Source organism: Rhinolophus hipposideros, assembly GCF_964194185.1.
Source record: "Rhinolophus hipposideros genome assembly, chromosome: 19".
Classification (NCBI taxonomy): Eukaryota; Metazoa; Chordata; class Mammalia; order Chiroptera; family Rhinolophidae; genus Rhinolophus; species Rhinolophus hipposideros.
Genome location: NC_138065.1, coordinates 29,761,937 through 29,782,404, shown reverse-complemented (window position 1 = coordinate 29,782,404; position 20,468 = coordinate 29,761,937). Strand labels below are relative to the sequence as shown.

Sequence of the window (20,468 nt, the reverse complement as noted above, 5' to 3'; positions counted from 1 at the left end):
TTACTGTCATAAAGCTTGCAGAAAGTGAAGCTGGGATGCAGTGGCATGGCTGCCTGATTTTCCAGGCCATGCCCTTAGCATAATGGCACGGCTGGGCGTCCCGGTGCCGGGCTCAGACAGGGAGGTGCTCAATAAACCCTGACTGAATGAGTGAGTGAGCGAACGAATGGCCCACTCTCCGTACTTTTATAGTTCCCTGCAAAATCAGTTCCCTACAAAGGTTTATGACATTTGGTTGGCAGATGCGTCAGAAACTCTGAGGACCCCAGACATGGATCCCAAGAAGTAATAAAAGTCAGATATACAGACAACTTGGGAAGCTATTTTTTTCTTCTAATATGGATGAGTCAAATTTCAGTGAGCCAATATTAACATTTGCCCAGGATCAGAAAAATATAATTGCGTGTCAATCAGCCCTTCGCTTCATGGTGCTTGGAAGGTGATTCTCATGGTACCCATAACTGATGTCATTGCTTAAGCGTGCCTGTGGTTTTAAAAGTGTCATTTACCAGGGAGTGTGGTGCAGGGAGAAGAGAAAAAGCAAAGGGTTAAAATGTGGATGAAACCCTTTGCAAGCCTTATGCCTGTGCCACACAAAGCCACAAGAGGGCATTAAAACAACACACTGGGCCCCACTAAGGCTTTAAGGGCTCAGATTCACTCTTCAGGCTCACAGAGCAGGCTCCCCCAGAGCTGACAGAGCCATCTTGACCATTTTCTGCCACATCTCAACCACTATGGTCTGGGAAACTTCTTTCAAAGCTTAAACATCTGGCTGTGTAACACTCCTTCCTGATTTTCTCTGGCCCCTGACTCCTACTGAAGCAGCCAGCTGTGGAGCTTGCCAACTCTTGTCTCCAGTAGTGCCTCTCTCTTTCTCCAAACCTGGCAGGGAGGGAGATGTGGCAGACTGCTTTCTGCAGGGTCACACCCCTGCTCACCCTTGTTCCCAGTCTGGGCCCCTGCTGTTCCTCTCACGTGGGTGCAGTGCCCCCATGGGCCATGCCAACCTGGCCAGGCACCTCCTCCAGCCAGAGTGCCCCACCCAGCCACTGTCATTTTTCCCTTGTTCTGGTCTGAACACTTCCTCCAAAAAGGTGCCAGAATGGGCAGTGACTCCATCAGTGCCCCTGGCTCTTCCATGAACTGCCTGCTCAGTGCTGCTCAGGGTGGGTGTAGGGGCTTAGAGGAGGCAGGGATGCAGAAGTCCAGGGCTCTGTCCCCAGGTGCCTGTGGGCTGGATTCCCATGAGTCATTAATATACACCCCAGCCTGAGGGACTTCAGAGATGGCAGTGCCCTGGGAAGTCCAGTGGAACCACCAAGAGCTGTTCTGTTGTTTCCAGAGGGCAGATGGGACAAAAGAGAGAGGTCACAGGGCAATAAATCTGGTAATTAGTGCCTGGACTAGCTCTGCCCTCAAACAGGCAAATAATGCCCTGAACAGTAAAGAATGAGACAGATGAGAAGAAAAGACAATGAGTGGTAAGGGGCTCAGGGGAGAGAAACCCCATTTGCAGATGAAGAACACTGAGACTCAGCACTCAAGTAATTTATTCAAAGTCCCTCAGCTGGTGAGGGTGGAGCTGGAGTTCAAACTCAGGTAGGTCCTCAAAGATAATTCCTCATATGGGACTCCCTTTTATGATCCCCAATTGGAACATTCTGGGGGAGGGAGACCCATGTAGACATGGCCTGCATGAGGAATGGGCAGGGCATGTTTGAGGGGCAACAAGCCAACAAGCCAGCGGCCAGTAAGGCTGTGTACATGAGAGGGAGCAGTGATGACACCAAAAAGGCAGGGAGGACCTGACGTTTAGAGTTGTGCACTTTCTCCTCTGAGCACTGGGGCTGTGGATTCTAGAGTAGAGAATGGGCAGAACCACAGAGGCACTGTTTTGGGAACACTTCCTCCTTTACATTTCTCCTCACGCCCTCCCCACTTGAGCCACTCAGACAAGTCTTGCTTCTCCTCTGCTGGCAGAAAACAGAGAATTTAGATTTGGTAAAGGGAGTGTATCTTCTCTGCTTCACCTCACCCATCCTTTTGGGCCTCTAAGACCCTCCTGCTACAATATCTCCCCCAGCTTGCTCCCCAGAACGAAGGCACCGCCCTCTCAGCAGTCTTCCCTTTGTAGCTTTAGGCCCTCAAAGCCACCAGACCTCCCAGAGGCACGGGCATGTCTGGCTCAAGCCTCTCGGAGGATCTGTGGCCTTTGTCTGCCAGAGAGGAAACCCTCCCAGCAGGCCCATCTGTCTGTCTCCTGTCTTTTCCAGCTGCCTGAGGATTGTGTGGGATGGGGGTTGGGGTCTTTGTCCCCTTTCTCACCGTCTCTGTCCCCTTCTGGATGCTGTAATCTCTGGCTCCAACCCTGCTTTGTTCCATTGGCTCCTCAGGGCCAGAGATCCCCCCAGAACCCCTCATCTTTGGTTGGCTGGAAGCTGGTTCTACCCCTGCCTGTACAGGGTAGCCTTGCCAAGCTCTGGAGAACCAGGACAGGTGGGTTGGGCTTAATTGGTCCTGCCTGGCACTGGGCCTGCACCCAGGACTTCTCTGCCCCTTCAGGTGAGTGGCTTTCCCACAGATGATGTACTCAGCATCTCAGCTGGGCTGGGAGGCAGGTGCCTACCATGGCTGTAGGCAGGTGCATGCTGCTGTAACCTGAGATTTCCAGCCCAAGCCTGGCCTGCTCTGGAATGGGAAGGACAGTTCTTGGCGTAGTTCTCTCTAGGATGTGAGAGCGGGGTTTGGATCAGATCCCCTTAGTAACCTCACCCCTCTCCCCACAACAGGGCTCCTTCTGGACCTGGGAGGAAGTCTGCGTTTCTGATTATCCTAAAGTAGAGTATTTTTAAAGATAAGGCTTCATTCAGTAGGTAAAAATGATGCCTATACTCAGATCACATTAAAAGAGACCCACAGAGAAGGGTAAATAGTTATATTTGAGTAAAGAGAAGCTTAATTTTAAAAATTAAGTTGTTCTAATAAACATTCAAAAAAGATAGAATAATCATGTGAATGGATCCTTGCAGATGCTCTTCCTCTAGATCCCGCTTCGTGAAATGTTTCTATATTCAGAAGTGAACCCAGAAGCTCAACTAGTTTAGAGGCAGCTTCTGGGTTTCAGGGGTGGGTGGGACTGAGACCAGTGAGCGGCCTGGAAACTCAGTGGGGAATACTCCGTTTTCTTTTCACCTTTCTGATCCTGGCTGTGAAACTCATTGTTTCAATCGCACTTACCCATTTTCACAGAGTATGTATTATTTTTCCAGCATCCACAGAAATGTGAAGAAGAGAAGGAAACTGAGGGAGAGAGGGAGAGAGAGATGGAGAGAGAGAGAGAGAGAGAGAGAGAGAGAGAGAGAGAGAGAGAGAGAGAGAGAGAGAGATCTTTATGGCATGGGCTTATCTACAGTAGAAACAGGGCTGCAATACTATTGTCTGAAGCCCTCCTTTCTGCCTTTGACCCTCAATAATGCAAAACACAGGTGCCCCTGGCTTGGCTGGCATCCTTACCCAAGGTTATTGTAGACTAACCTGAGCTGAGGACCTAAGAGGTCCTGGCATCTTGTAATGGACTCCAACCAACTCCGAATCTTACTTCTTTAAATTCATTGTGCTGGGGTGGGGATGGGGGATGTGAAGTACTAGGGTCCTGGCCAAGCCCTCTTTTTTTTTTTTTTTTTTTCCAAGCCCTCTTGATACCCAAAGACGTGCCCATCTCTTTGGTGGACAGCCGTAGAGGTGAAAAGGCACCACAGACAGGCCTGGTGAGGCCTCATGATGCCAGAGCTGTGGACAGCTTCTGGCTCCCGCACTCTGAGAGAACTGGAAAATGCAGCTTACAAAGACGGTGACCCAGATCCCCTTTGGGGGGCAGCCTTGTCCTGTTGGTGGAAGGCCAGGAGGGCTGTGCGGAAGTACTCCATCCTCTCTGGGGCAGGCAGCATGGGTGGTTAGCAGCTTGTCACTGGTGTGGATGGAGTTAAACCTTTCTGGGGACTATTTACTCCTGATCCTAAGTGACAGCTTGGGGAGGGAGAGTCACGTGGCCCTGAAATCCCCTTGGGAGCCCACGGAGCATGCCCAGCTGCTTCTGCCTGGGAAAGATGCTGGATCCTGCAGTCACCACAACAGCATCCTTTCCCTGCGCCAGGGACCTGCCAGCCAGAGAGATGACTGATTAAACCAGATCAGATCCAGAGCCCCTGCTCTTCAGAAGGGGCCCCTGAGGGGCTGGGGAGGAAGACCCCAGCAGGCTGAGCTGGGGGGAGGGGTGTCTTGGGGCCTGGAGAGTTATAGCTGTTCAGCAAGAGGCTCACACCTCAGGAGCCGGTGAGTGTGTTTTGATGCATGTAGGGATGAGGTGGGAGGAAGGAGACTGGGCTCTGGTCAGGGCTGGCAGCTGCCTGCCATGCGGGTCTGGGCTGCTGGCACTGCAGTGCCACTGCCTTCCCCATCCCTCATTCTTGGCAGCATTACTTGGGGATCATGGATGCTGAGAATGCTAATTATAGCCCTCTAAATGCGCACCCCCCCTCCCCCAGAATCCCCAGGAAGGGCTGATGTGGTTTGAATTTATTACGTTTGAATTGTACATTCTAGGTGAGGCCAGCTTTGGGGCTGCCAGCTTCCTAGGGTTCAGCTGGGCGCCCCAGCCTGGCTAAAGCAAAGAGGCCAGCCCCACCCTGTCTATAATCTTGCCAGAAGGAATAGGACAGCAGGAAGGAAAGAAGGAGGGGAGGGGAAGAAGTCAGACTCAGGTCAGCCCCAGGGACTCACCTGCTTTGGTGTGGGGAGGGGTCAGGGTATGTCTTTTATGGGTCAGAGGTTGGGGCCCAGAGCTGCTGAGGCTCTTGGACTTCCAGGGGGCATCTGACCTCTGGGGGCTCAGATCAGGTGGGGAGCGCCTGAAGGAGCTGGAGCCTGGGACGTGGGCATGGGGGCTTAAGGGGGCAGGTTCTTAATGTGGGACCAGGCTGCAGCTGGCTAAGAGCCTCGGGCTTCCTGTGCGCGGTTCTGGGCACAAGAGCAAGGTTGGGGAGTTGGCAGAGAGGGGTGGGAGGCAAGGAGGGAGATTGGACAGGAAAGACAAAAGTAGAAAAATGGAGAAGAGGCTACCCAAGATGCACTTTTCGACCACAGGCAAGCCAACAAGGGAAAATATGGAGTGAGCCAGGATGGAGGAAGTCAGCCCTGGGGCACAGGGGCCCGGAAGCTGAGCTGCAGGAAGCAAGGTGGTGGGAAGGGATGGGCTCAGAGTCAGAGTCAGAGGGGGGTAACATCCTCCAGGGCCTGGCAGTTTTTCCCCATCCCTACAGACCCCTCGCCATTGATCTGGCAGTTTGGGTGGCGAGCTCCACTGAGGGCCTCATGCACATGGGGTGGGAACCCTGGCATTGGCCTGTCTCTGCCTTCGGTCCAGACAGCCGCAGCCACATCCCCCAAACCTAGGCTTCTAGGCTCCTCTTGAGGAACATGGCTACCACTTCAGAGCTGCTGCATTTTAGCTTGAGTAGGTGATAAGCAGATCCTGTTGGTGGAGAGGAGGTGGGAGGGAGGTCCCACAGAGACTCCTGCCTGAGGCTCCAGCCATCTCCAGGTGGGGATGGTAGGAGGACCGAGGGCACTGCCTGGCACTGCCCTAGGCTTTCCTACAGGAAACAAGCGGCTCTGTGTTTCCTCACGACAGAGTGCTGGGCTGCAGACAGGAGTTATTAAAAGCTGTGCTGGGCTGCAGATAGGAATTATTAAAAGCCCTTGCTTTTCCAATCAGCCTAGGTAATAAATGTGTTAGCTTGGAGTGTAATTAATACTGGAGCGGCTGCACAGGCTCAAGACAATGGGGGCTTTTTTTCTGTGTCGTCTTTTTCCCCTTCATCACAGGAAGGTGATTGTGCAGGATGCATTTCACAGATAATTACTTTTAACGTGTCTGCCTAGTTTATTGAGTTGGATTCTTCCTGCTCGGTGTAAATGAAGTAATTACCGAGGAAGTCATTGAGCCAGGCAGCCAGCCCTGGCTTCCTGGCTAACATCACGGCCTGTGGGCCTGAGATGCCCCACCTGGCCAAGTCAAACCTGCATCCTTTAGCTCAGAGGAGGGAGCTGGTGGGCCCAGGGCCCTGGACGGGGAGAAGCTGAGCTGAGAGTGGGCCCAGCCCAGAGTGAAGAAGCATGGCAACAGCCAGTCCTGATCAGCTTGTCTCTCTGAGCCCATTTCCTCTCTGTCTTCCTCCCTGGCCTGTTATAAGGTTCCCTGAGGTCATTGGTACTGACATGGGGGTCCCCAGAGGATGTTCAGGAGGAAGAATGTTGAAGCTGGGCTACAGCTGCAGGAGTGGGTCTTGGTTTCTAGAGCTTTTGCACGGGGTCTGAGCTTTGGTCTGAGTTGGTCTGCCAGGCCAGTGCATCAGTGGAATGGCTTCAGCAGGCCAGTTTCCAACCAGTTAAAAATCATTTAGAGAGCAAAGAGCATACTTTGGGAAACATTTAGAATAAACGAGGAGCAAAGAGGAAGAGGAGTTGGTGGTAGGGTGAGTGGGACCCTTTCCTTGGCAATCAGTCTAGGTGGGCTCTTGCTCAGCACCCACACCTCCAGATGCCCCCCAGATACCGTCTAGTCCAGTCTCCCTCCAAGCACAGATGAGCCCTTTGCGATCTTTGCTCACCTGGATAATCGCAGTGATGGGAACTCATTCTTTCACCAGGCAGCCAGCTCCATGGTTAGAACATTCTTCTATATTGAATCAAAATCTGCTCACTTCTAAGTTCCAGCCTTTGATTCTGATTCTTTGAAGCAGCACAGATCAAGTGAGCTCTCTTTCCTATGGTGATAAGGATGGATTTCTTCATATTAAAATAGTATATAATAGTGAGCATGTGGACATAATGTATTTTAAGTAACTGTATTTGTAACAGACATTTAGGTTGTGACCCTTATTTTCCTTTTAGAAATAACACAATGTGAACATTTTTGTGAATAAAGTTTTCTTCTGTATTTTGGATTATTTCCTTATGATAAATCCCAAGACATAGAATTAATGTGATGAAGGGTATATATTTAAAAAAATTGCTATTCTGTAAGTATAAAAGTAATACATAGTCATTACAAATGTAGAAAGTATGTAAAGATTAAAATGATTCGTAATTCTCTCAGAGATATGGCATATAATTTTAACATTTATATACATATATAAAATGTTTTTATAAATTCATGCATGGGCATGTGACTATGTTTATCAAAGTACACATATAGACTGTTAAAATTTTGGACCAAATGAATATTTTCATCATTTAAATAGAAAGCATTTTTTTGTGTCATTAAACATTCTTTTACAACATCACTTCAAATTATATATACCTGTTATGTACCTATTCTGTTTATTTGTTTGTTTAATTGAACCCTATGTTAGAGTAAGTGGTTCCAGTTTTTCACTTTTATAAACAATGCTACAATGAACATAAATATCTGAATCTTCATACATATCAATCACTTTTTCCCCCCCTTAGGTTACATTTCTAGAAGTGGAATTGTTATGTTTTTAAATATTTTGACATCTTTTGCCAATCCTTGTTAGAAAGCACTAATTGACATTCCCAGCTGTGTATGAAAATGCATTTTGTTGCATGAGCATCAGCATTGAATACTATAACTTTTTTCATTGTTTTAATTAAATGATTCATCATTGTTTTAATGCATTTGTTTGATCAGTAGTAAGAGTTAAAAATTTTAAAAGAGGTTTATAAGTATAAATAGTCCGTTTGTTGTCATTTTGTTTGTTTGAGTCTTTGGCTTTTCTTAAAAGGCAGTTTAGTGCAATTGTCAAGATTGCAGTTATGATGTCAAATTTGGGTTGAATCTGGGCCAGTAATGTGCCCTTAGTTTCTCCATCTGTAAAATTTATCCTCACATACTTCTTGTGAGGATAAATGAGGTCATATATGTAAGAAATAGACTCATGCTGGGCAGAGTAAGTGATAAATGTGTTTGTTCTTATTGTCTGACTGTTGTTAATTTGCATGAGAAACAGATATCTGAAGAGAGTATCATGATCTCCCTCCCTCCAAACCCCCAAGTCTCCTTGTTGGAGGCTCAATGCTCCTGTTCCTCTAGTGACCACCACTCTCCTTCTCAAGCTTTCCTGGGGCCTCACACAGGGTTTGGTCTCAGCAGCACAGAGAATGGTGAGGTAGCCACACTCCATTTCCGGATGATCCCCTTCTGGGAATATCACAGTCCTGGGGGCTTCTTCTGGTGGTGGCTGGATGAAGGGAGTTCAGCTCCTCTAGTGTCTTCTGGCTAACAGGGTACTTCACTGGAGCCTGCACCTCCGGTCACCCACTCTCCCTGTCCACTCTCCTCACACACTGCCACACGCACGTGCTTTCTTGATCCTTCTTTATCAAATCTACCCAGAGTGTTCCCCGTTCCTGTGAGCCCTCTTTGCATTTTCCAAAGTAGCATTAGGTGATCTGATAAACTGATTCTAGTCCGTGTGTTAATAAGAGAGAGTTGGTGCACTGCCTGCAGGGTAGTTGAAAGAATGCCCATCTGGAATTTGAAGACAGTCCAGATTAGCAGCCGTATGATTTGTAGCAAGTCACTTAATATGTCTGAGCTTTTGTTTCCTGGTCTGAAAAATGGGGTTAGTATCATTACCCACTTATCTAGTTGACAGTTACCCACTTATTTAGATAAGTAATACATATGGAAGTGCTTTCTAAACTGCAAATAATTACACATCTATTGGTTATTATTAGATGTGAGTATTTGAACAAGGTATATCAGAGGCAATGCTTTAACTCAAAGGTCTGACAGGTGCTGAGGTTGGTTAGTGGGAAATGTGTTTAGGGCAGATGATATTCAGGGTGACTGTCAAACCACTTCAGGTTACTTATCTAGTCTCTGTAAAGAGTTGTCCTTACTGTGTGAATTTAGGATATCGGGCTGGGCATGTCAATGCTGATCTGATAAACATGCATGGGCCTAGCGTTCCCTTCATGGGGGAGGTGAGGTCCCTCCTTAGCTCTGACATCACCATGTCACCCAGCCTGGCTCATCGTTACCTAAAATACTGAGTTTTAGGTAATTGCAGGTGCTAATTTGCTTTTAATTAGCCTAATGCTTGCAATTAGCCTGTTAAATACAACCTGGCCTCTGGTGGTGAGGTCATTTTTCTGATTTTGCTTGGTTCCTGGGTCCTTATTAGTGTCAATGGGCTATCCAGAGACTGTGGGCAGGCCTGCTTGCCTCACCTGAAACTTCTGCTGCCCAGCTGGGGAATTAAAGAAGTCATAGTGGGTAAGGAAAACCTGCTTTTGGTGAGGTGGGATGGTGGCATGGGAGCGTGATGGTAGCAGTGTCATTAGACTTGTTAGAATCACAAGTGAGGTCTAGAACCCAGGTTCCCTCCTTCTAATCTAACATTCTTCCCCTTTCGAGCCTCAGTTTCCCCATCTTTAAAATGAGGGTAATAATCTCTGCCCTTCCTACATCACTGTAGTTCAAATGAGTTAATGTGGGAAGTGGCTGTGGATGTAAAGCAATGCAACGTGAAGTGGCTTTATCACATCAAATGTGAAAGTGGTCCCGGTGGCCCTGGCCACTAGTTCCTGGACCCCTGTACCGTATTTGTCATTTCTCATGCTGTCTGGTAATTCCCGATTCCCACTGTCTCCTTATCCTGCCCACTCTGCCCCAAACCATGGGTGATTTGAAGACATTAGCATGTAGTGGGCGTTCAATAAGTGTTGTTTGGATATGTGAAGCTTTGGATGGGAGGGAGTTTGGCCCAAGGAACAGGCATGGGGAAACAGTCATGAGAAAGCCTTGATGGCAGTGGTGAGGGGCATTTATTTCCTGTCCTGCTCAGCTTTGACCCTCCCTCCACTAGACTGGGCTGCTTCAAGTCAAGAGATGGTCTTATTTGTCTTTATGATGTTTTGCACAGAGCTGGCCCATAGCAGTTGTTTGATCACTGCTTTTTGAATGGATGAATGAATGAATGAATGAATGGGATAGGATTTGGAATCCTGGTCCCACCATTTTCTTTTGGCCAAAATTTACTGTATGCTTATTATGTATCAGGCAGGTATTAAGTGAAAGTGAATTACAAAAGCGAATTTTTAAATTCACAGTCTAGTAAGGGAACAGACCTGTGAGCAAACGATTATATTATATGTAATAGAAACAAATGCTACATATGTTGGTGGGCAAGAAAAGAGTGACAAACTCTTTTCACTCTTTTCCACACCCTGTGTGAGGAAGCAGAAAAGGATTCCCTGAGGAAGGGAACTTAAGCTGGGTCTCATCAGCTTGGGAAAGTCACTTAATTCTTTTGGGTCTCAGTTTCCTAAGCTACCATCTGAGGAGACTAAAACCTCCTTCATAGAGGTAAGGATGAAATAAAATAATATAAATAAAACATGTGGCACTGAATAATAAAGGTTAAAAAATATTTCCTTGAAGCCAGGCCAGGTTGGTGGGGGAGGGACAGAAGCCAAAAGCTCAAGGAATTTCAGAAGCTAATCCATATAACTTCATCTTAGCTCTGCTAATTAATACCTACGTGACCTTAAACAAGTGCCTTAATTTTCCAAAGTCTCAGTTATTATGTCTGTAAAGTGGGGATAGTAAGTTTGTTGTGTAGATCAGTGGAGAGGCTTCACATAAGGTACAACATGCTTGGTACACAGTAAGTCCTAGAAAATATTAGCACTTCTTTATTATTATTATCAACATATTTCATGGAGAGACTACATGACATGCAGACACACACATGCTGCATGCACGTTGACTCTCAGATATGCTCAGAGAGGGGGGAGGATGAGGGGTGGTCAGGGTTAGGCTGAGTGACAGCCAATTGCTGCTGGATCTGAGAAAACTTCCTGGAGGTGAGGTGACGAATTCTGTTGCAAAGGTTGGAGGGACCGGGCCTGAGTGACAAAATTGGGGAGAGCGGCTTGTGGCTCATGCCCCAGGCTGGGGGAGCTTGCCTCACTGGAAACTAGGAGATGGCCACCTACCAGCAGCAACTTCATTCCTTCTGGCACGTATGCCTCCGACCCAGGCCAGTCCCACCCGGCAACATCCCAGCAGCTCTGTTGCCTGGCTGGTCCCTGACCTTGCTAAGCAAGGCAGCCTGGCAGCCATGCTGGGTTGCCGTGGTAACTGGCAGCCTCCCAGCTGGGTTGCCCTGGTAACCAGTTAGCTGGTATTGGGGGAGGGGTGGTGAGCTGGGGGGAGTCAGCCTCAAAAGAGGCAGAGAAGGGTGAAGGTGGGACCAAGAGGAGGACAAACCCCAGATGCCCCCAGGACAGCTCTCTCCTCTCGCTCTTACTGGAAGGGGAAAGCCAGAAAAACGCAGGTAGGAAAGGATGCTGTGTTGTTTCCATTGTGTGCGCAAGTGTGTGTGTGTGTGTGTGTGTGTGTGTGTTGTGGTGTGAGTAGTCTTGGCCAAGGCAGTATGTTGGAAAGATTTGATAGGGTGGTGCAAGAGCTCTTGGGCAGTGACAAAGGCAGCGTGGTCCAGAGGGAAAGCCATGGACCGTGCAAACCTAGGTCTCAATCCTGGTCCCCGCCCCTCTTTGAGCTCTTGCTTCCTCATCTGTGAAACGGAGGTGCTAACATGGACCTCCAGGGACATTCTTTGGGACAGTGCCTTGCACTGTCAATGGCAGTTCCCTCCTCATCTCCCATGTTGATTTTCTATTTGGTGGACGCTTTCCAGACCATGAACAGCTTGCATTGGAGAACAACCCTGGTCAGAGCCCAGCCCTGTGACAGGGGTAGGGGTGGGAGAGTTAGAAAACTTGAGAAACCAGAGACATGGCTCTCATCCTCAAGGAGTTTACCATCCCATTATGCCAAGGGCAGGAAGCAAGTTTATACAGGTGGGAACACCTGCAAGAAAGTGTTCAAAGTAAGACGTAATTGAAAATTTTGACTGCAACCAGTGGGACTAAATTTTTCATTACAACGTAGCAAACACATGTGTTTTTTTCATTGCTAGCTTCCTGTTACATTTCAAACTAGCCTGGTCTATTTTTTTTTTTTTTTTTAAACATAGTCTTGACCCCTCCGCTTGATTTCACACCCACAAGTGGGGTCATTGTCTTCAATTTGAGAAACACTGACAGAAAATAAAAACTTAAGCTTCTTAGGTATGTATATAACCTCAGGTTTCTTTCACATCCACATATAATGTTATCTAGTTGGATCCTACAACTCCAATCTGTGAGGTAACTGAAGCTCAGAGGTCACGTGAGTTGCCCAGTGTCACAGGTCAAAGGTCACACAATTTGTCCAGGGTCATAGAGCCAAGGCTTGAATTGGGGTCTCTTCTTTAGGTTTATGGCTCAGCAACCCCCATGTGTGTTGAATTTGTTGCAAAGCTTTTTCTTGCTGTGAGAGGAACTGAAGGATTCTTCTCATAGAAAGAGCAAATGGGATCTAAAGATCCAAATGGCTCTGCCATGGCCATGTCAAAATCAAGGGCCTGGAGCTTAGTCCTGAACTGGTGCCTCTTGTCTGTTATTATGGGGATGGGAGAGGCTGGGTGCTGGGGAGAGCTGTCAGAGATGCCAGCTGGGCCTGAAGTGGTCTGAGTATTCCCTCAGTATTTGTGAGGGGAATAAGTCCAGGAAGGGAAGGGGAGGGTGGGCCTGGCTGCATTGGAGCTAACCCTTCTGGTCACTGAGCCGGGCTGAGTACAACTGTAAGGAAAGAAAGAGTCCATATCAGGGGCCTGGGGCCATGCCTAAATGCCTCAGGCTTCTGGGAGATTTTATGACAGGAAAGCCTTAAGCCAGTCCCCACGGAAGCCAGTTTTTAATTGCCTATCTCTGGTTTGACAACGGAAATGATAGTCAGCAGGAGGCCTGCCAAGTGTGGACTTGACCACAGAATAGGTTCAGCTTGGGGAGAGCTTAGCACCAGGTGGCGAGGTGAGGAGTGGCTGGAGGGGGAGGGGCATGAGTGGCTCTGGAATATCCAGGAAGAATGCTGAACCTATAAATATTTATTGGGATAAATTAAAGATAAGGCTTGGAATCAGAATCAGGAGCATGTGAAGGAATTCATACTGCTCGGGTTCCTCTTTCAACCATGCTGTGAGAATTTAGCCCACTTCTCCATCTCTCAGGAGTGGATTTTCCCATGTGTGTGGGCGGGCGCTCAGTGGATGGTGCATGTTCCCTCCCTTCCTGCCAAGGACTTTGCCCTTTACAAACAGAAGAATGGGCAAGCAAGGGGGCCTTTATAGCTGAGAGACATTTTCTTTCCGTTTGTTTGGGTGTATTCCCCTGTCAGAGTTTATAGGGCCCCTACTGCACAAAAGGCTGCCCAATCTGCCATGTGTTGCTGTGGGGTATGGGGTAGGTGGGAGGGTGCTTCAAGCCCAACTTTGTTAATTTACTCAGCACCCACTGGTTTGAGTATCAATTCCAACTATAAAAATGAGAGCAGTCAGACCCAGCTCCTGATTTTAGGCTCTGAGTGCCTTTGTAACACACATGGAGCCAGGGTGGTGGGTGTGTGACTAAGAGTTCTGATGGAACTCAGAGACCATATTCAGTGCCAGTCCTTACAGCTCCCTCCTGCCCACATTCTACAGGAAGGGGCTTATCTAAGAAGGAAGCAGCTCCTCCAGGAGCCATGGCCTCCTTTTGAAGTGCAGGCCTTCTCTGAGTCTAGAAACCCAGTGTCTTCATTTAAACCCAAATAACCTTCTGGTGGCAGCCAGCAGGGTGGTCTTAACTGATTCTCTTCTTTCCTCTTTATTTCACTGCCATGTGTTTCTGCTCTTCCCTGATATCCCTATCATTGTGTTCATTCTCTCTCTCTCTCTCTCTCTCTCTCTCTCTCTCTCTCTCTCTCGATGTGAGTGTGTATAGTGACTGGGAAAGTTGGGTGAGCTGACTTTCCCCAATGCCTTTGGTCCCTCACTATTCAGGTCAAATGACTCATCAGAGAAAGGAAGGTTTGCTCCAGTGGCTTTTGTGGAGGGGGACCTTTCAGAGGGGGAGGAAGCAGCACATGGTCGGATAAGAGGGGACAGGAGAGTCGTGGCTGATCCTGCTATCCTGTTCAGGTGATTCTAGAGTGTCCTTGTTAGGATGTGGCAACTCAACTACCTTCCCCATCTCTCTTGGATTGTGCTGTGCGTGAGGCTGTACTGAATGCAGAGTGCATATAGGTTCTGAGGGGGAATAAAGATGGAGATCCTGTAAGCCTTCCTCATGGCAGCAGACCCCAGATATGAAGAAAGCAGGAAGAGGAGAGAGAAACAGACTTCTGGAAGAGCAGCATGGCAGAGATGGAGCGTGTGGAGAGGGTTCCTAGTGGAAGGAAACCTTGAAGGGAGAGCCGAGGGTCTGAGAAAGGAAACCTGGGTCAAGTAGGCATAGGTGCTGCCTCTGGTGATCTGTTCTGGAAACAAAGGGACAAAGAGTGGTGACTTAGAGAGCATCCAGACCCCAGACAGGACTTTATTGAATCTGAACAAAAGCATTCCAATTGGGACCAGCATCTTCCAAATTTGGTGTTGACAGAACCAAGGCCAAGTCATCAACACATTAACTTATTACATCATGCTTTTAAATGTGTCCTTTTATTGGCTGAAATAGCGAGTTGGAAGTAGTTGTTTCAAAATATTTTTATGCACATATGTCCTTCTCTCTGATAAATTTATATTTCCCCGCAGTAAAAAGCATAATGCCTTGGAAGAGCTGGTGCTTATACCTACCTTCCCCATCTTCTAGGGACATTATGCCTGGGGATGGGGCAACACGCAAGAAGGTAAGATAAGAAGCTTCTCTCAGTCCAAATTCTTTCATGGGCTGAGAGTTTAGATTACAATGGACCCTTCAACAGTGTGGGGGTTAGGGGCACAGACCGCCTATACAGTCGAATATTACTATGGTCTGTCCTCCACGTATGCAGATTTCCAACTGAGGAGTTGACCCTTGAACAACATGAGTCAATTGAAAACAATCTGCGTATAAGTGGGCCTTCACAGTTCAAACCCATGTTGTTCAAGGTTCATCTGTATTTCTCCACCTCGTTCACAGGACCACTGTCTCCCAGTCACTGGCTAAAAAATTTCAAGGTGGAGTTGGATCACATCTTTTCCATTCTCCTCTGCCTTTCTCCTTGGAGACCTGGCCCTGTCATTCACTTCTGGGGTACTCCGATAATGTAGATAAGGGCTGGCCCACAGCATAATGTGGGTTAGGAAACACTAAATCTCTTACATACTTTTTATGACAATTCTGCATGTTTTTAATATTTCTTTGAGAAGAAGCAAGCTATTTTCAGCCAGCTGAGAAGAATATATCACTACCATAAGAACTTCATGAGATAACAGGTCAGAGAAGGAGGTGTCAGCAGCAGCTCATTTGCATAGTTCCCACAATTCTTCCTTTGGTCAGTTTGTAGTTGTCCCTGGCAAGTTGTTGTCTGGGCACTGCTGTCACTTTCTCTCTACCACACACACCAGAATCGGTGAGCAAGTCAAACTAAATGTAGCTTATATAAATGCTGTTGCTCCAGTGTCAGAATCTGTGTTTTTCTTGATGGAGAGACCGAGACAGAAGAGGGACCTAGAGTCTCAGACTTGAAAGCAACCTTTCATTTGGTTCAACCCTCCTCGCACAGCAGTCACATTTCCAGTGTCTCAGACCTGTGATCAGCTAGCGCCATTTGAATCATCACCTGTGACTAGGAAAACTGCTTTGTAAAGCAGCTTTTCCCGTTACTGAACAGCATCAACTCCTATCCTTCCTTTATGTTGATCTTATACTTTTCTTCCTCTACCGTCCATTCTTTAGTTCCAGTTTGACATCCTAGTCATTCTTTCCTGGTCTCACTTGTTTGTCATCCTTTCCAGAGTCAGACAAGTGTCGAGGAACAACAGACACAGTGGGAAAGATAGAGGCTCTGGGGTCTGTCTGTCTGAGACTGCATCCAGCTCCATTCACACTCCCCAGCTGCAGTTACTCTGGTTATATCCTTACCCTCTCTGAGACTCAATTTATCCATCTGCAAACTGTTAGTTATGACGGCACTTACCTCATAGGGTTGTTGGGAGGGTTAAACGAATTAACACATGTAAAAAGCTTAGAACAGTGCCTGGCAACAGTAAGCCACTCAGGACATGGGCACTTTTCATTTTCTCTTAAAATAAGCTGTGTAGAATTGAATGCACTACTCCATATGTGGTCTATTCAGCAGAACTCTGATGCCCTCTACTTGATAATCTATTTCTATATCTCAGACTACGTTTACAAGTCACTGGAGTTTAAATTGAGCTCGTTATACTCAAAGCTCAGGTCACTTTCCCATGGACAGCTGTTAGGTTTAGATTTCCCCTCTCCTACATAAAAGATGTGATCTGCCTCAGAGGGAAGGTCAGTGTCGAGGGGAGCTGTGGGGACAAAACCCCAAAAAAACAGTTTCCAGGCTCTCGGCCTCACATAGAAAGGTGCTGGCTCGGGTAGTAAATGGCCATCAACTGTGATCAGATGCCAGCAGCTGTGGCTAGTTGGCCGTCAGCTGTAACCCGTAAGCCATTGGCCACTAATATAACGGCTGTGGCTACGCTAGCAGAGGAAGGAATAGGGGCTAGCAAGAAGATGGTGGCTGGCAAGCGTGGACTGTTGTTAGGCAGATTATGTAGATCCTGCTTCCTATGTCTCCAGCCCAGCCGCCAGCGAGAATATATTGGTTTGACTCCCTTACTTATGGCTCCATGGGTGTTCCTTTTTGGCCTTACCGTGTCCTGCGTTCTTGGGCGGGGTTTGGGAGCTGAGACCCTGCACGACAAATGGCGCAGCGAGCAGGGTCCCCTGCGTGACACATGGCGTAGTCGGCAGGATACGGTGCTGGCCAAAGCTTTCCGAAGGGCAGTGGAGCAGTTTGTGCGTGTGAAAGCTCGGTCTGGGGAAGACCAGGAGGAGCAGCTGCCGGAGAGCTCGATTCCCGTGGAGGGGTGGAAAGACGTGGATGGTTCCCCAACCAGCAGAGGCCGAAGAAAGCGGAGAAAGAGAAGGTTGTTGCTGCCCTGTGGGCTGGGAAGTGCTTGCTGAGGCAGCCCGGATGCAGGACTTTTAGTCCCTGGAGGAAACGCTTGCTGAGTCCTCCTTGGGAGATGAGGGTGAGGTCAAGGTCATCCCTCACCCCCAGGACAGCCCTGGCGAATGACTATGGACTATGGGGAATTGCCTTCTATCCCTAATTTAATGGACGCTTGACTGTTTGGGAACATACCACCATGTAGTGGGACTGGCGAGAATGTTTGCTTTTGTGTCTTGACTGGCCGCCATTGATAATATGTAAGCACCTTGATGTGAGCCGCTGTTGTTTCAGCATGGTACCCTGAGAGGCCCAGAGAGAGTGGCAGTGCCCTGAGAGCCCTGGCTGAGTCCAGGAAGTCTGGCTGTGTCCAGAGAGAGTGGCAGTGCCCTGAGAGCCCTGGCTGAGTCCAGGAAGTCTGGCTGTGTCCAGAGAGAGTGGCAGTGCCCTGAGAGCCCTGGCTGTGTCCAGGAAGTCTGGCTGTGTCCAGAGAGAGTGGCAGTGTCCTGAGGCCCTGGCTGTGTCCAGGAAGTCTGGCTGTGTCCAGAGAGAGTGGCAGTGCCCTGAGGCCCTGGCTGTGTCCAGGAAGTCTGGCTGTGTCCAGAGAGAGTGGCAGTGCCCTGAGAAACTCTGGCTGTGCCCTGGGAGACTGGTGGTACCCTAAGAAGCCCAGGAAGTCTGGCTGTGCCCAGAAGTACTGTGGTGGTGCCCTGAGAAAACCTGGCTGTGCCCGGGGAAACAGGTGGTACCCTAAGAAGCCCAGGAAGTCTGGCTGTGCCCAGAAGTACTGTGGTGGTGCCCTGAGAGGCCCTGGCTGTGCCCAGGGAAACAGGTGGTACCCTAAGAAGCCCAGGAAGTCTGGCTGTGCCCAGAAGTACTGGTGGTGCCCTGAGAAACCCTGGCTGTGCCCAGAGAGCCTGGCTGTGTTCAGGATAGTGCATTCACCTCCAGGCTCCTTGCACAGGGCCCCTCGCAGAAGACGCTTGTCGCGTAGATTGTGAGGCGAGACCCTGTAGGGGTGGAGTGTGGGGACAAAACCCCAAAAAAACAGTTTCCAGGCTCTCGGCCTCACATAGAAAGGTGCTGGCTCGGGTAGTAAATGGCCATCAACTGTGATCAGATGCCAGCAGCTGTGGCTAGTTGGCCGTCAGCTGTAACCCGTAAGCCATTGGCCACTAATATAACGGCTGTGGCTACGCTAGCAGAGGAAGGAATGGGGGCTAGCAAGAAGATGGTGGCTGGCAAGCGTGGACTGTTGTTAGGCAGATTATGTAGATCCTGCTTCCTGTGTCTCCAGCCCAGCCGCCAGCGAGAATATATTGGTTTGACTCCCTTACTTATGGCTCCATGGGTGTTCCTTTTTGGCCTTACCGTGTCCTGCGTTCTTGGGCGGGGTTTGGGAGCTGAGACCCTGCACGACAAATGGCGCAGCGAGCAGGGTCCCCTGCGTGACAGGAGCCCAGAGTGTTTCTTCACACTGGCTCCAAACACACATGTACCCTCGCTGAAGAAGTCTTGTCCTTTTTATAATGCCATTCTGCAACTGGTGTTCTCTCTGGAAAACCCCTTGACCTACACTGGCCTGAAATAAAATTCCCTGCCCCATGGGTCTTTTGTCCTTCAGTGGGTCTCTTTCACTCGTCTCTGCTTATTTGATGCACTTGCTTATCAAGTGAGCTAAGCACGTCCTGTTAGGACCTTCCTAACCTCCAAATCCAGCTCTCCCACTCACTTCTTGCACTTCCCACAGGGGCTCCAAGCACACTCAGAGTGCCTGGTTTCACAGGCAAACCTTCAAGACTCTCTTAAATCCTTGCTCTTCACGGGCCAGCAGCATCTATATCACCTGGAATCTTGTTAGAAATGCAGAATCTCGGGCCTTATTCCCGACCTACTGAATTAGAATCTGTGTTTAAACAAGGTCTCCAGGAGATTCACACGCACATTAAAATTTGAGAAGTATTGCTGTACATTATTCAACCTGGGGTAGGAATGAGGTTGAGGAGGGAAGAGTCCCATCTTCCAATATCTTGCAATCAGTCCTACTGACCAGGCTCCTGAGGACAGACATAAAACTATTTCCAGGATATTTGATTACAAACACTTATTTGATTACAAACGCTCCACATTCCCCATTTGTTCCTTTGGAATGCCAATAATAAGGTTTTTATAAAACAGTCATACATTTTTAAAAAATCCAGATTCTATTTGTGTTTTCCCTATTTTATTAGTTACATGTTCTTGAGCATATCTCAAACCTTTGGATTGTATATACAACTCGAATCTTTTTCAATGTTAAATGTAGGATTTTACATTTATGATGTACTTCATTTTGTTAATGTTAGGCCATTATTCAGTATGTGGAATCCTGATTCTGCCCTAAGCATGTTAGCCATCCTTCCTGGCTTCGTCAGCAGAAAATCTGGTAGCCCTGCCTTTGAGTCTTCGTGCTAATCATGGATGAAGATGTGGAATATAGCAGGATTGGGAACAGACCCCTGTGGGGCACCACTGGCCACTCAGTCATCGGTTCAGCAGCATTATTGAGCATAAAAGCTGCATCCCTGTCATCAGATGAGCTAATTGGAGCTCTGGCTCTGCTCCCTGCTGCCTTTGTCACCTTTTGGCAAGGTATCACTGCCCCAGACTCTTATTTCTTCATCTGTAATTGAGGAAATTGGAGTAGTCATCAGCACTTCCTAGGGTGCATTGAAGAATGCATGTGCCTAGGCCCCCCTCCCACCCAGAAATCCTAATTCAGTTGGTCTCTGGGGGTCCCAGGCCTCAGTATTTTTCAGAAGCTCTCTAGGGAATTCTAGTGTGAAGCTGGGATTGAGAACCGCTGGACCAGGTCGTCTCTAACATGATCATATGCCTGTCTGATCCCAGGGGCGTCCCTGCAGCCTGGGAGGCATCTTCTGGGCCACCTGTCCTGCAGCCTGAGCTCTGCTGGCTGCAGTCTGTTGTTGGACAAAAAGCCTGGCTGGCTGATATAGGCACTGGGTGTGCCATGCAGGACCGCAGGGCACCGTTGTCTTCCCCAAATCTGTGAGAGAGGACACGGGAAGCCCCCTGTCAGCTGCTTGCTCTCCTATCCTTTTCCTCAGGACAGAAGAATCATCTTCAGTCCTCTGATGCTGGGTCCTTTCTGTGTTTCTGAGCTTGCTGCCTAAGAAAAATAGCCAAGGGTCAGTGTAAGTCAGTTTTAGCATAAGTCAGTCGAGATGGCTCCCTGTCTGGTCTGGTTCCTCTCTGCCCTCTGTTTCTTTCCTCTGTAACTCAGGAGGTGACTGCACCTCTGGGCCATGTCTTTCCCTTTATTGACTCCCATAGGCTGAGGGCTGCTCCATGCTGGGCTGTGGCAACACCCAGGAACCTTGTTGGCCTACACATG

The 20,468-nt window shown here is 48.4% G+C and overlaps 1 protein-coding gene across 18 annotated transcripts in view; it reads left to right on the top strand.

The window, feature by feature from the left end:
* Positions 1–20,468, top strand: part of PLEKHA6 (pleckstrin homology domain containing A6) — a 134,578-nt gene that overhangs the window by 10,508 nt on the left and 103,602 nt on the right. For 2 of the 18 annotated variants that reach the window (XM_081025584.1, XM_081025581.1), the window contains exon 1: positions 3,949–4,335. The exons of 14 other annotated variants lie outside the window; for them this stretch is intronic. Coding sequence is in view for 2 of the 4 variants with exons in the window: in XM_081025575.1 (XP_080881701.1) it covers positions 11,308–11,369 (62 nt within the window). In the remaining 2 variants the exon portion in view is untranslated. Of the gene's footprint in view, positions 1–3,948; positions 4,336–11,256; positions 11,370–20,468 lie in introns of those variants that run through there. 2 more of the 18 variants (XM_081025575.1, XM_081025576.1) reach the window with 1 other exon arrangement.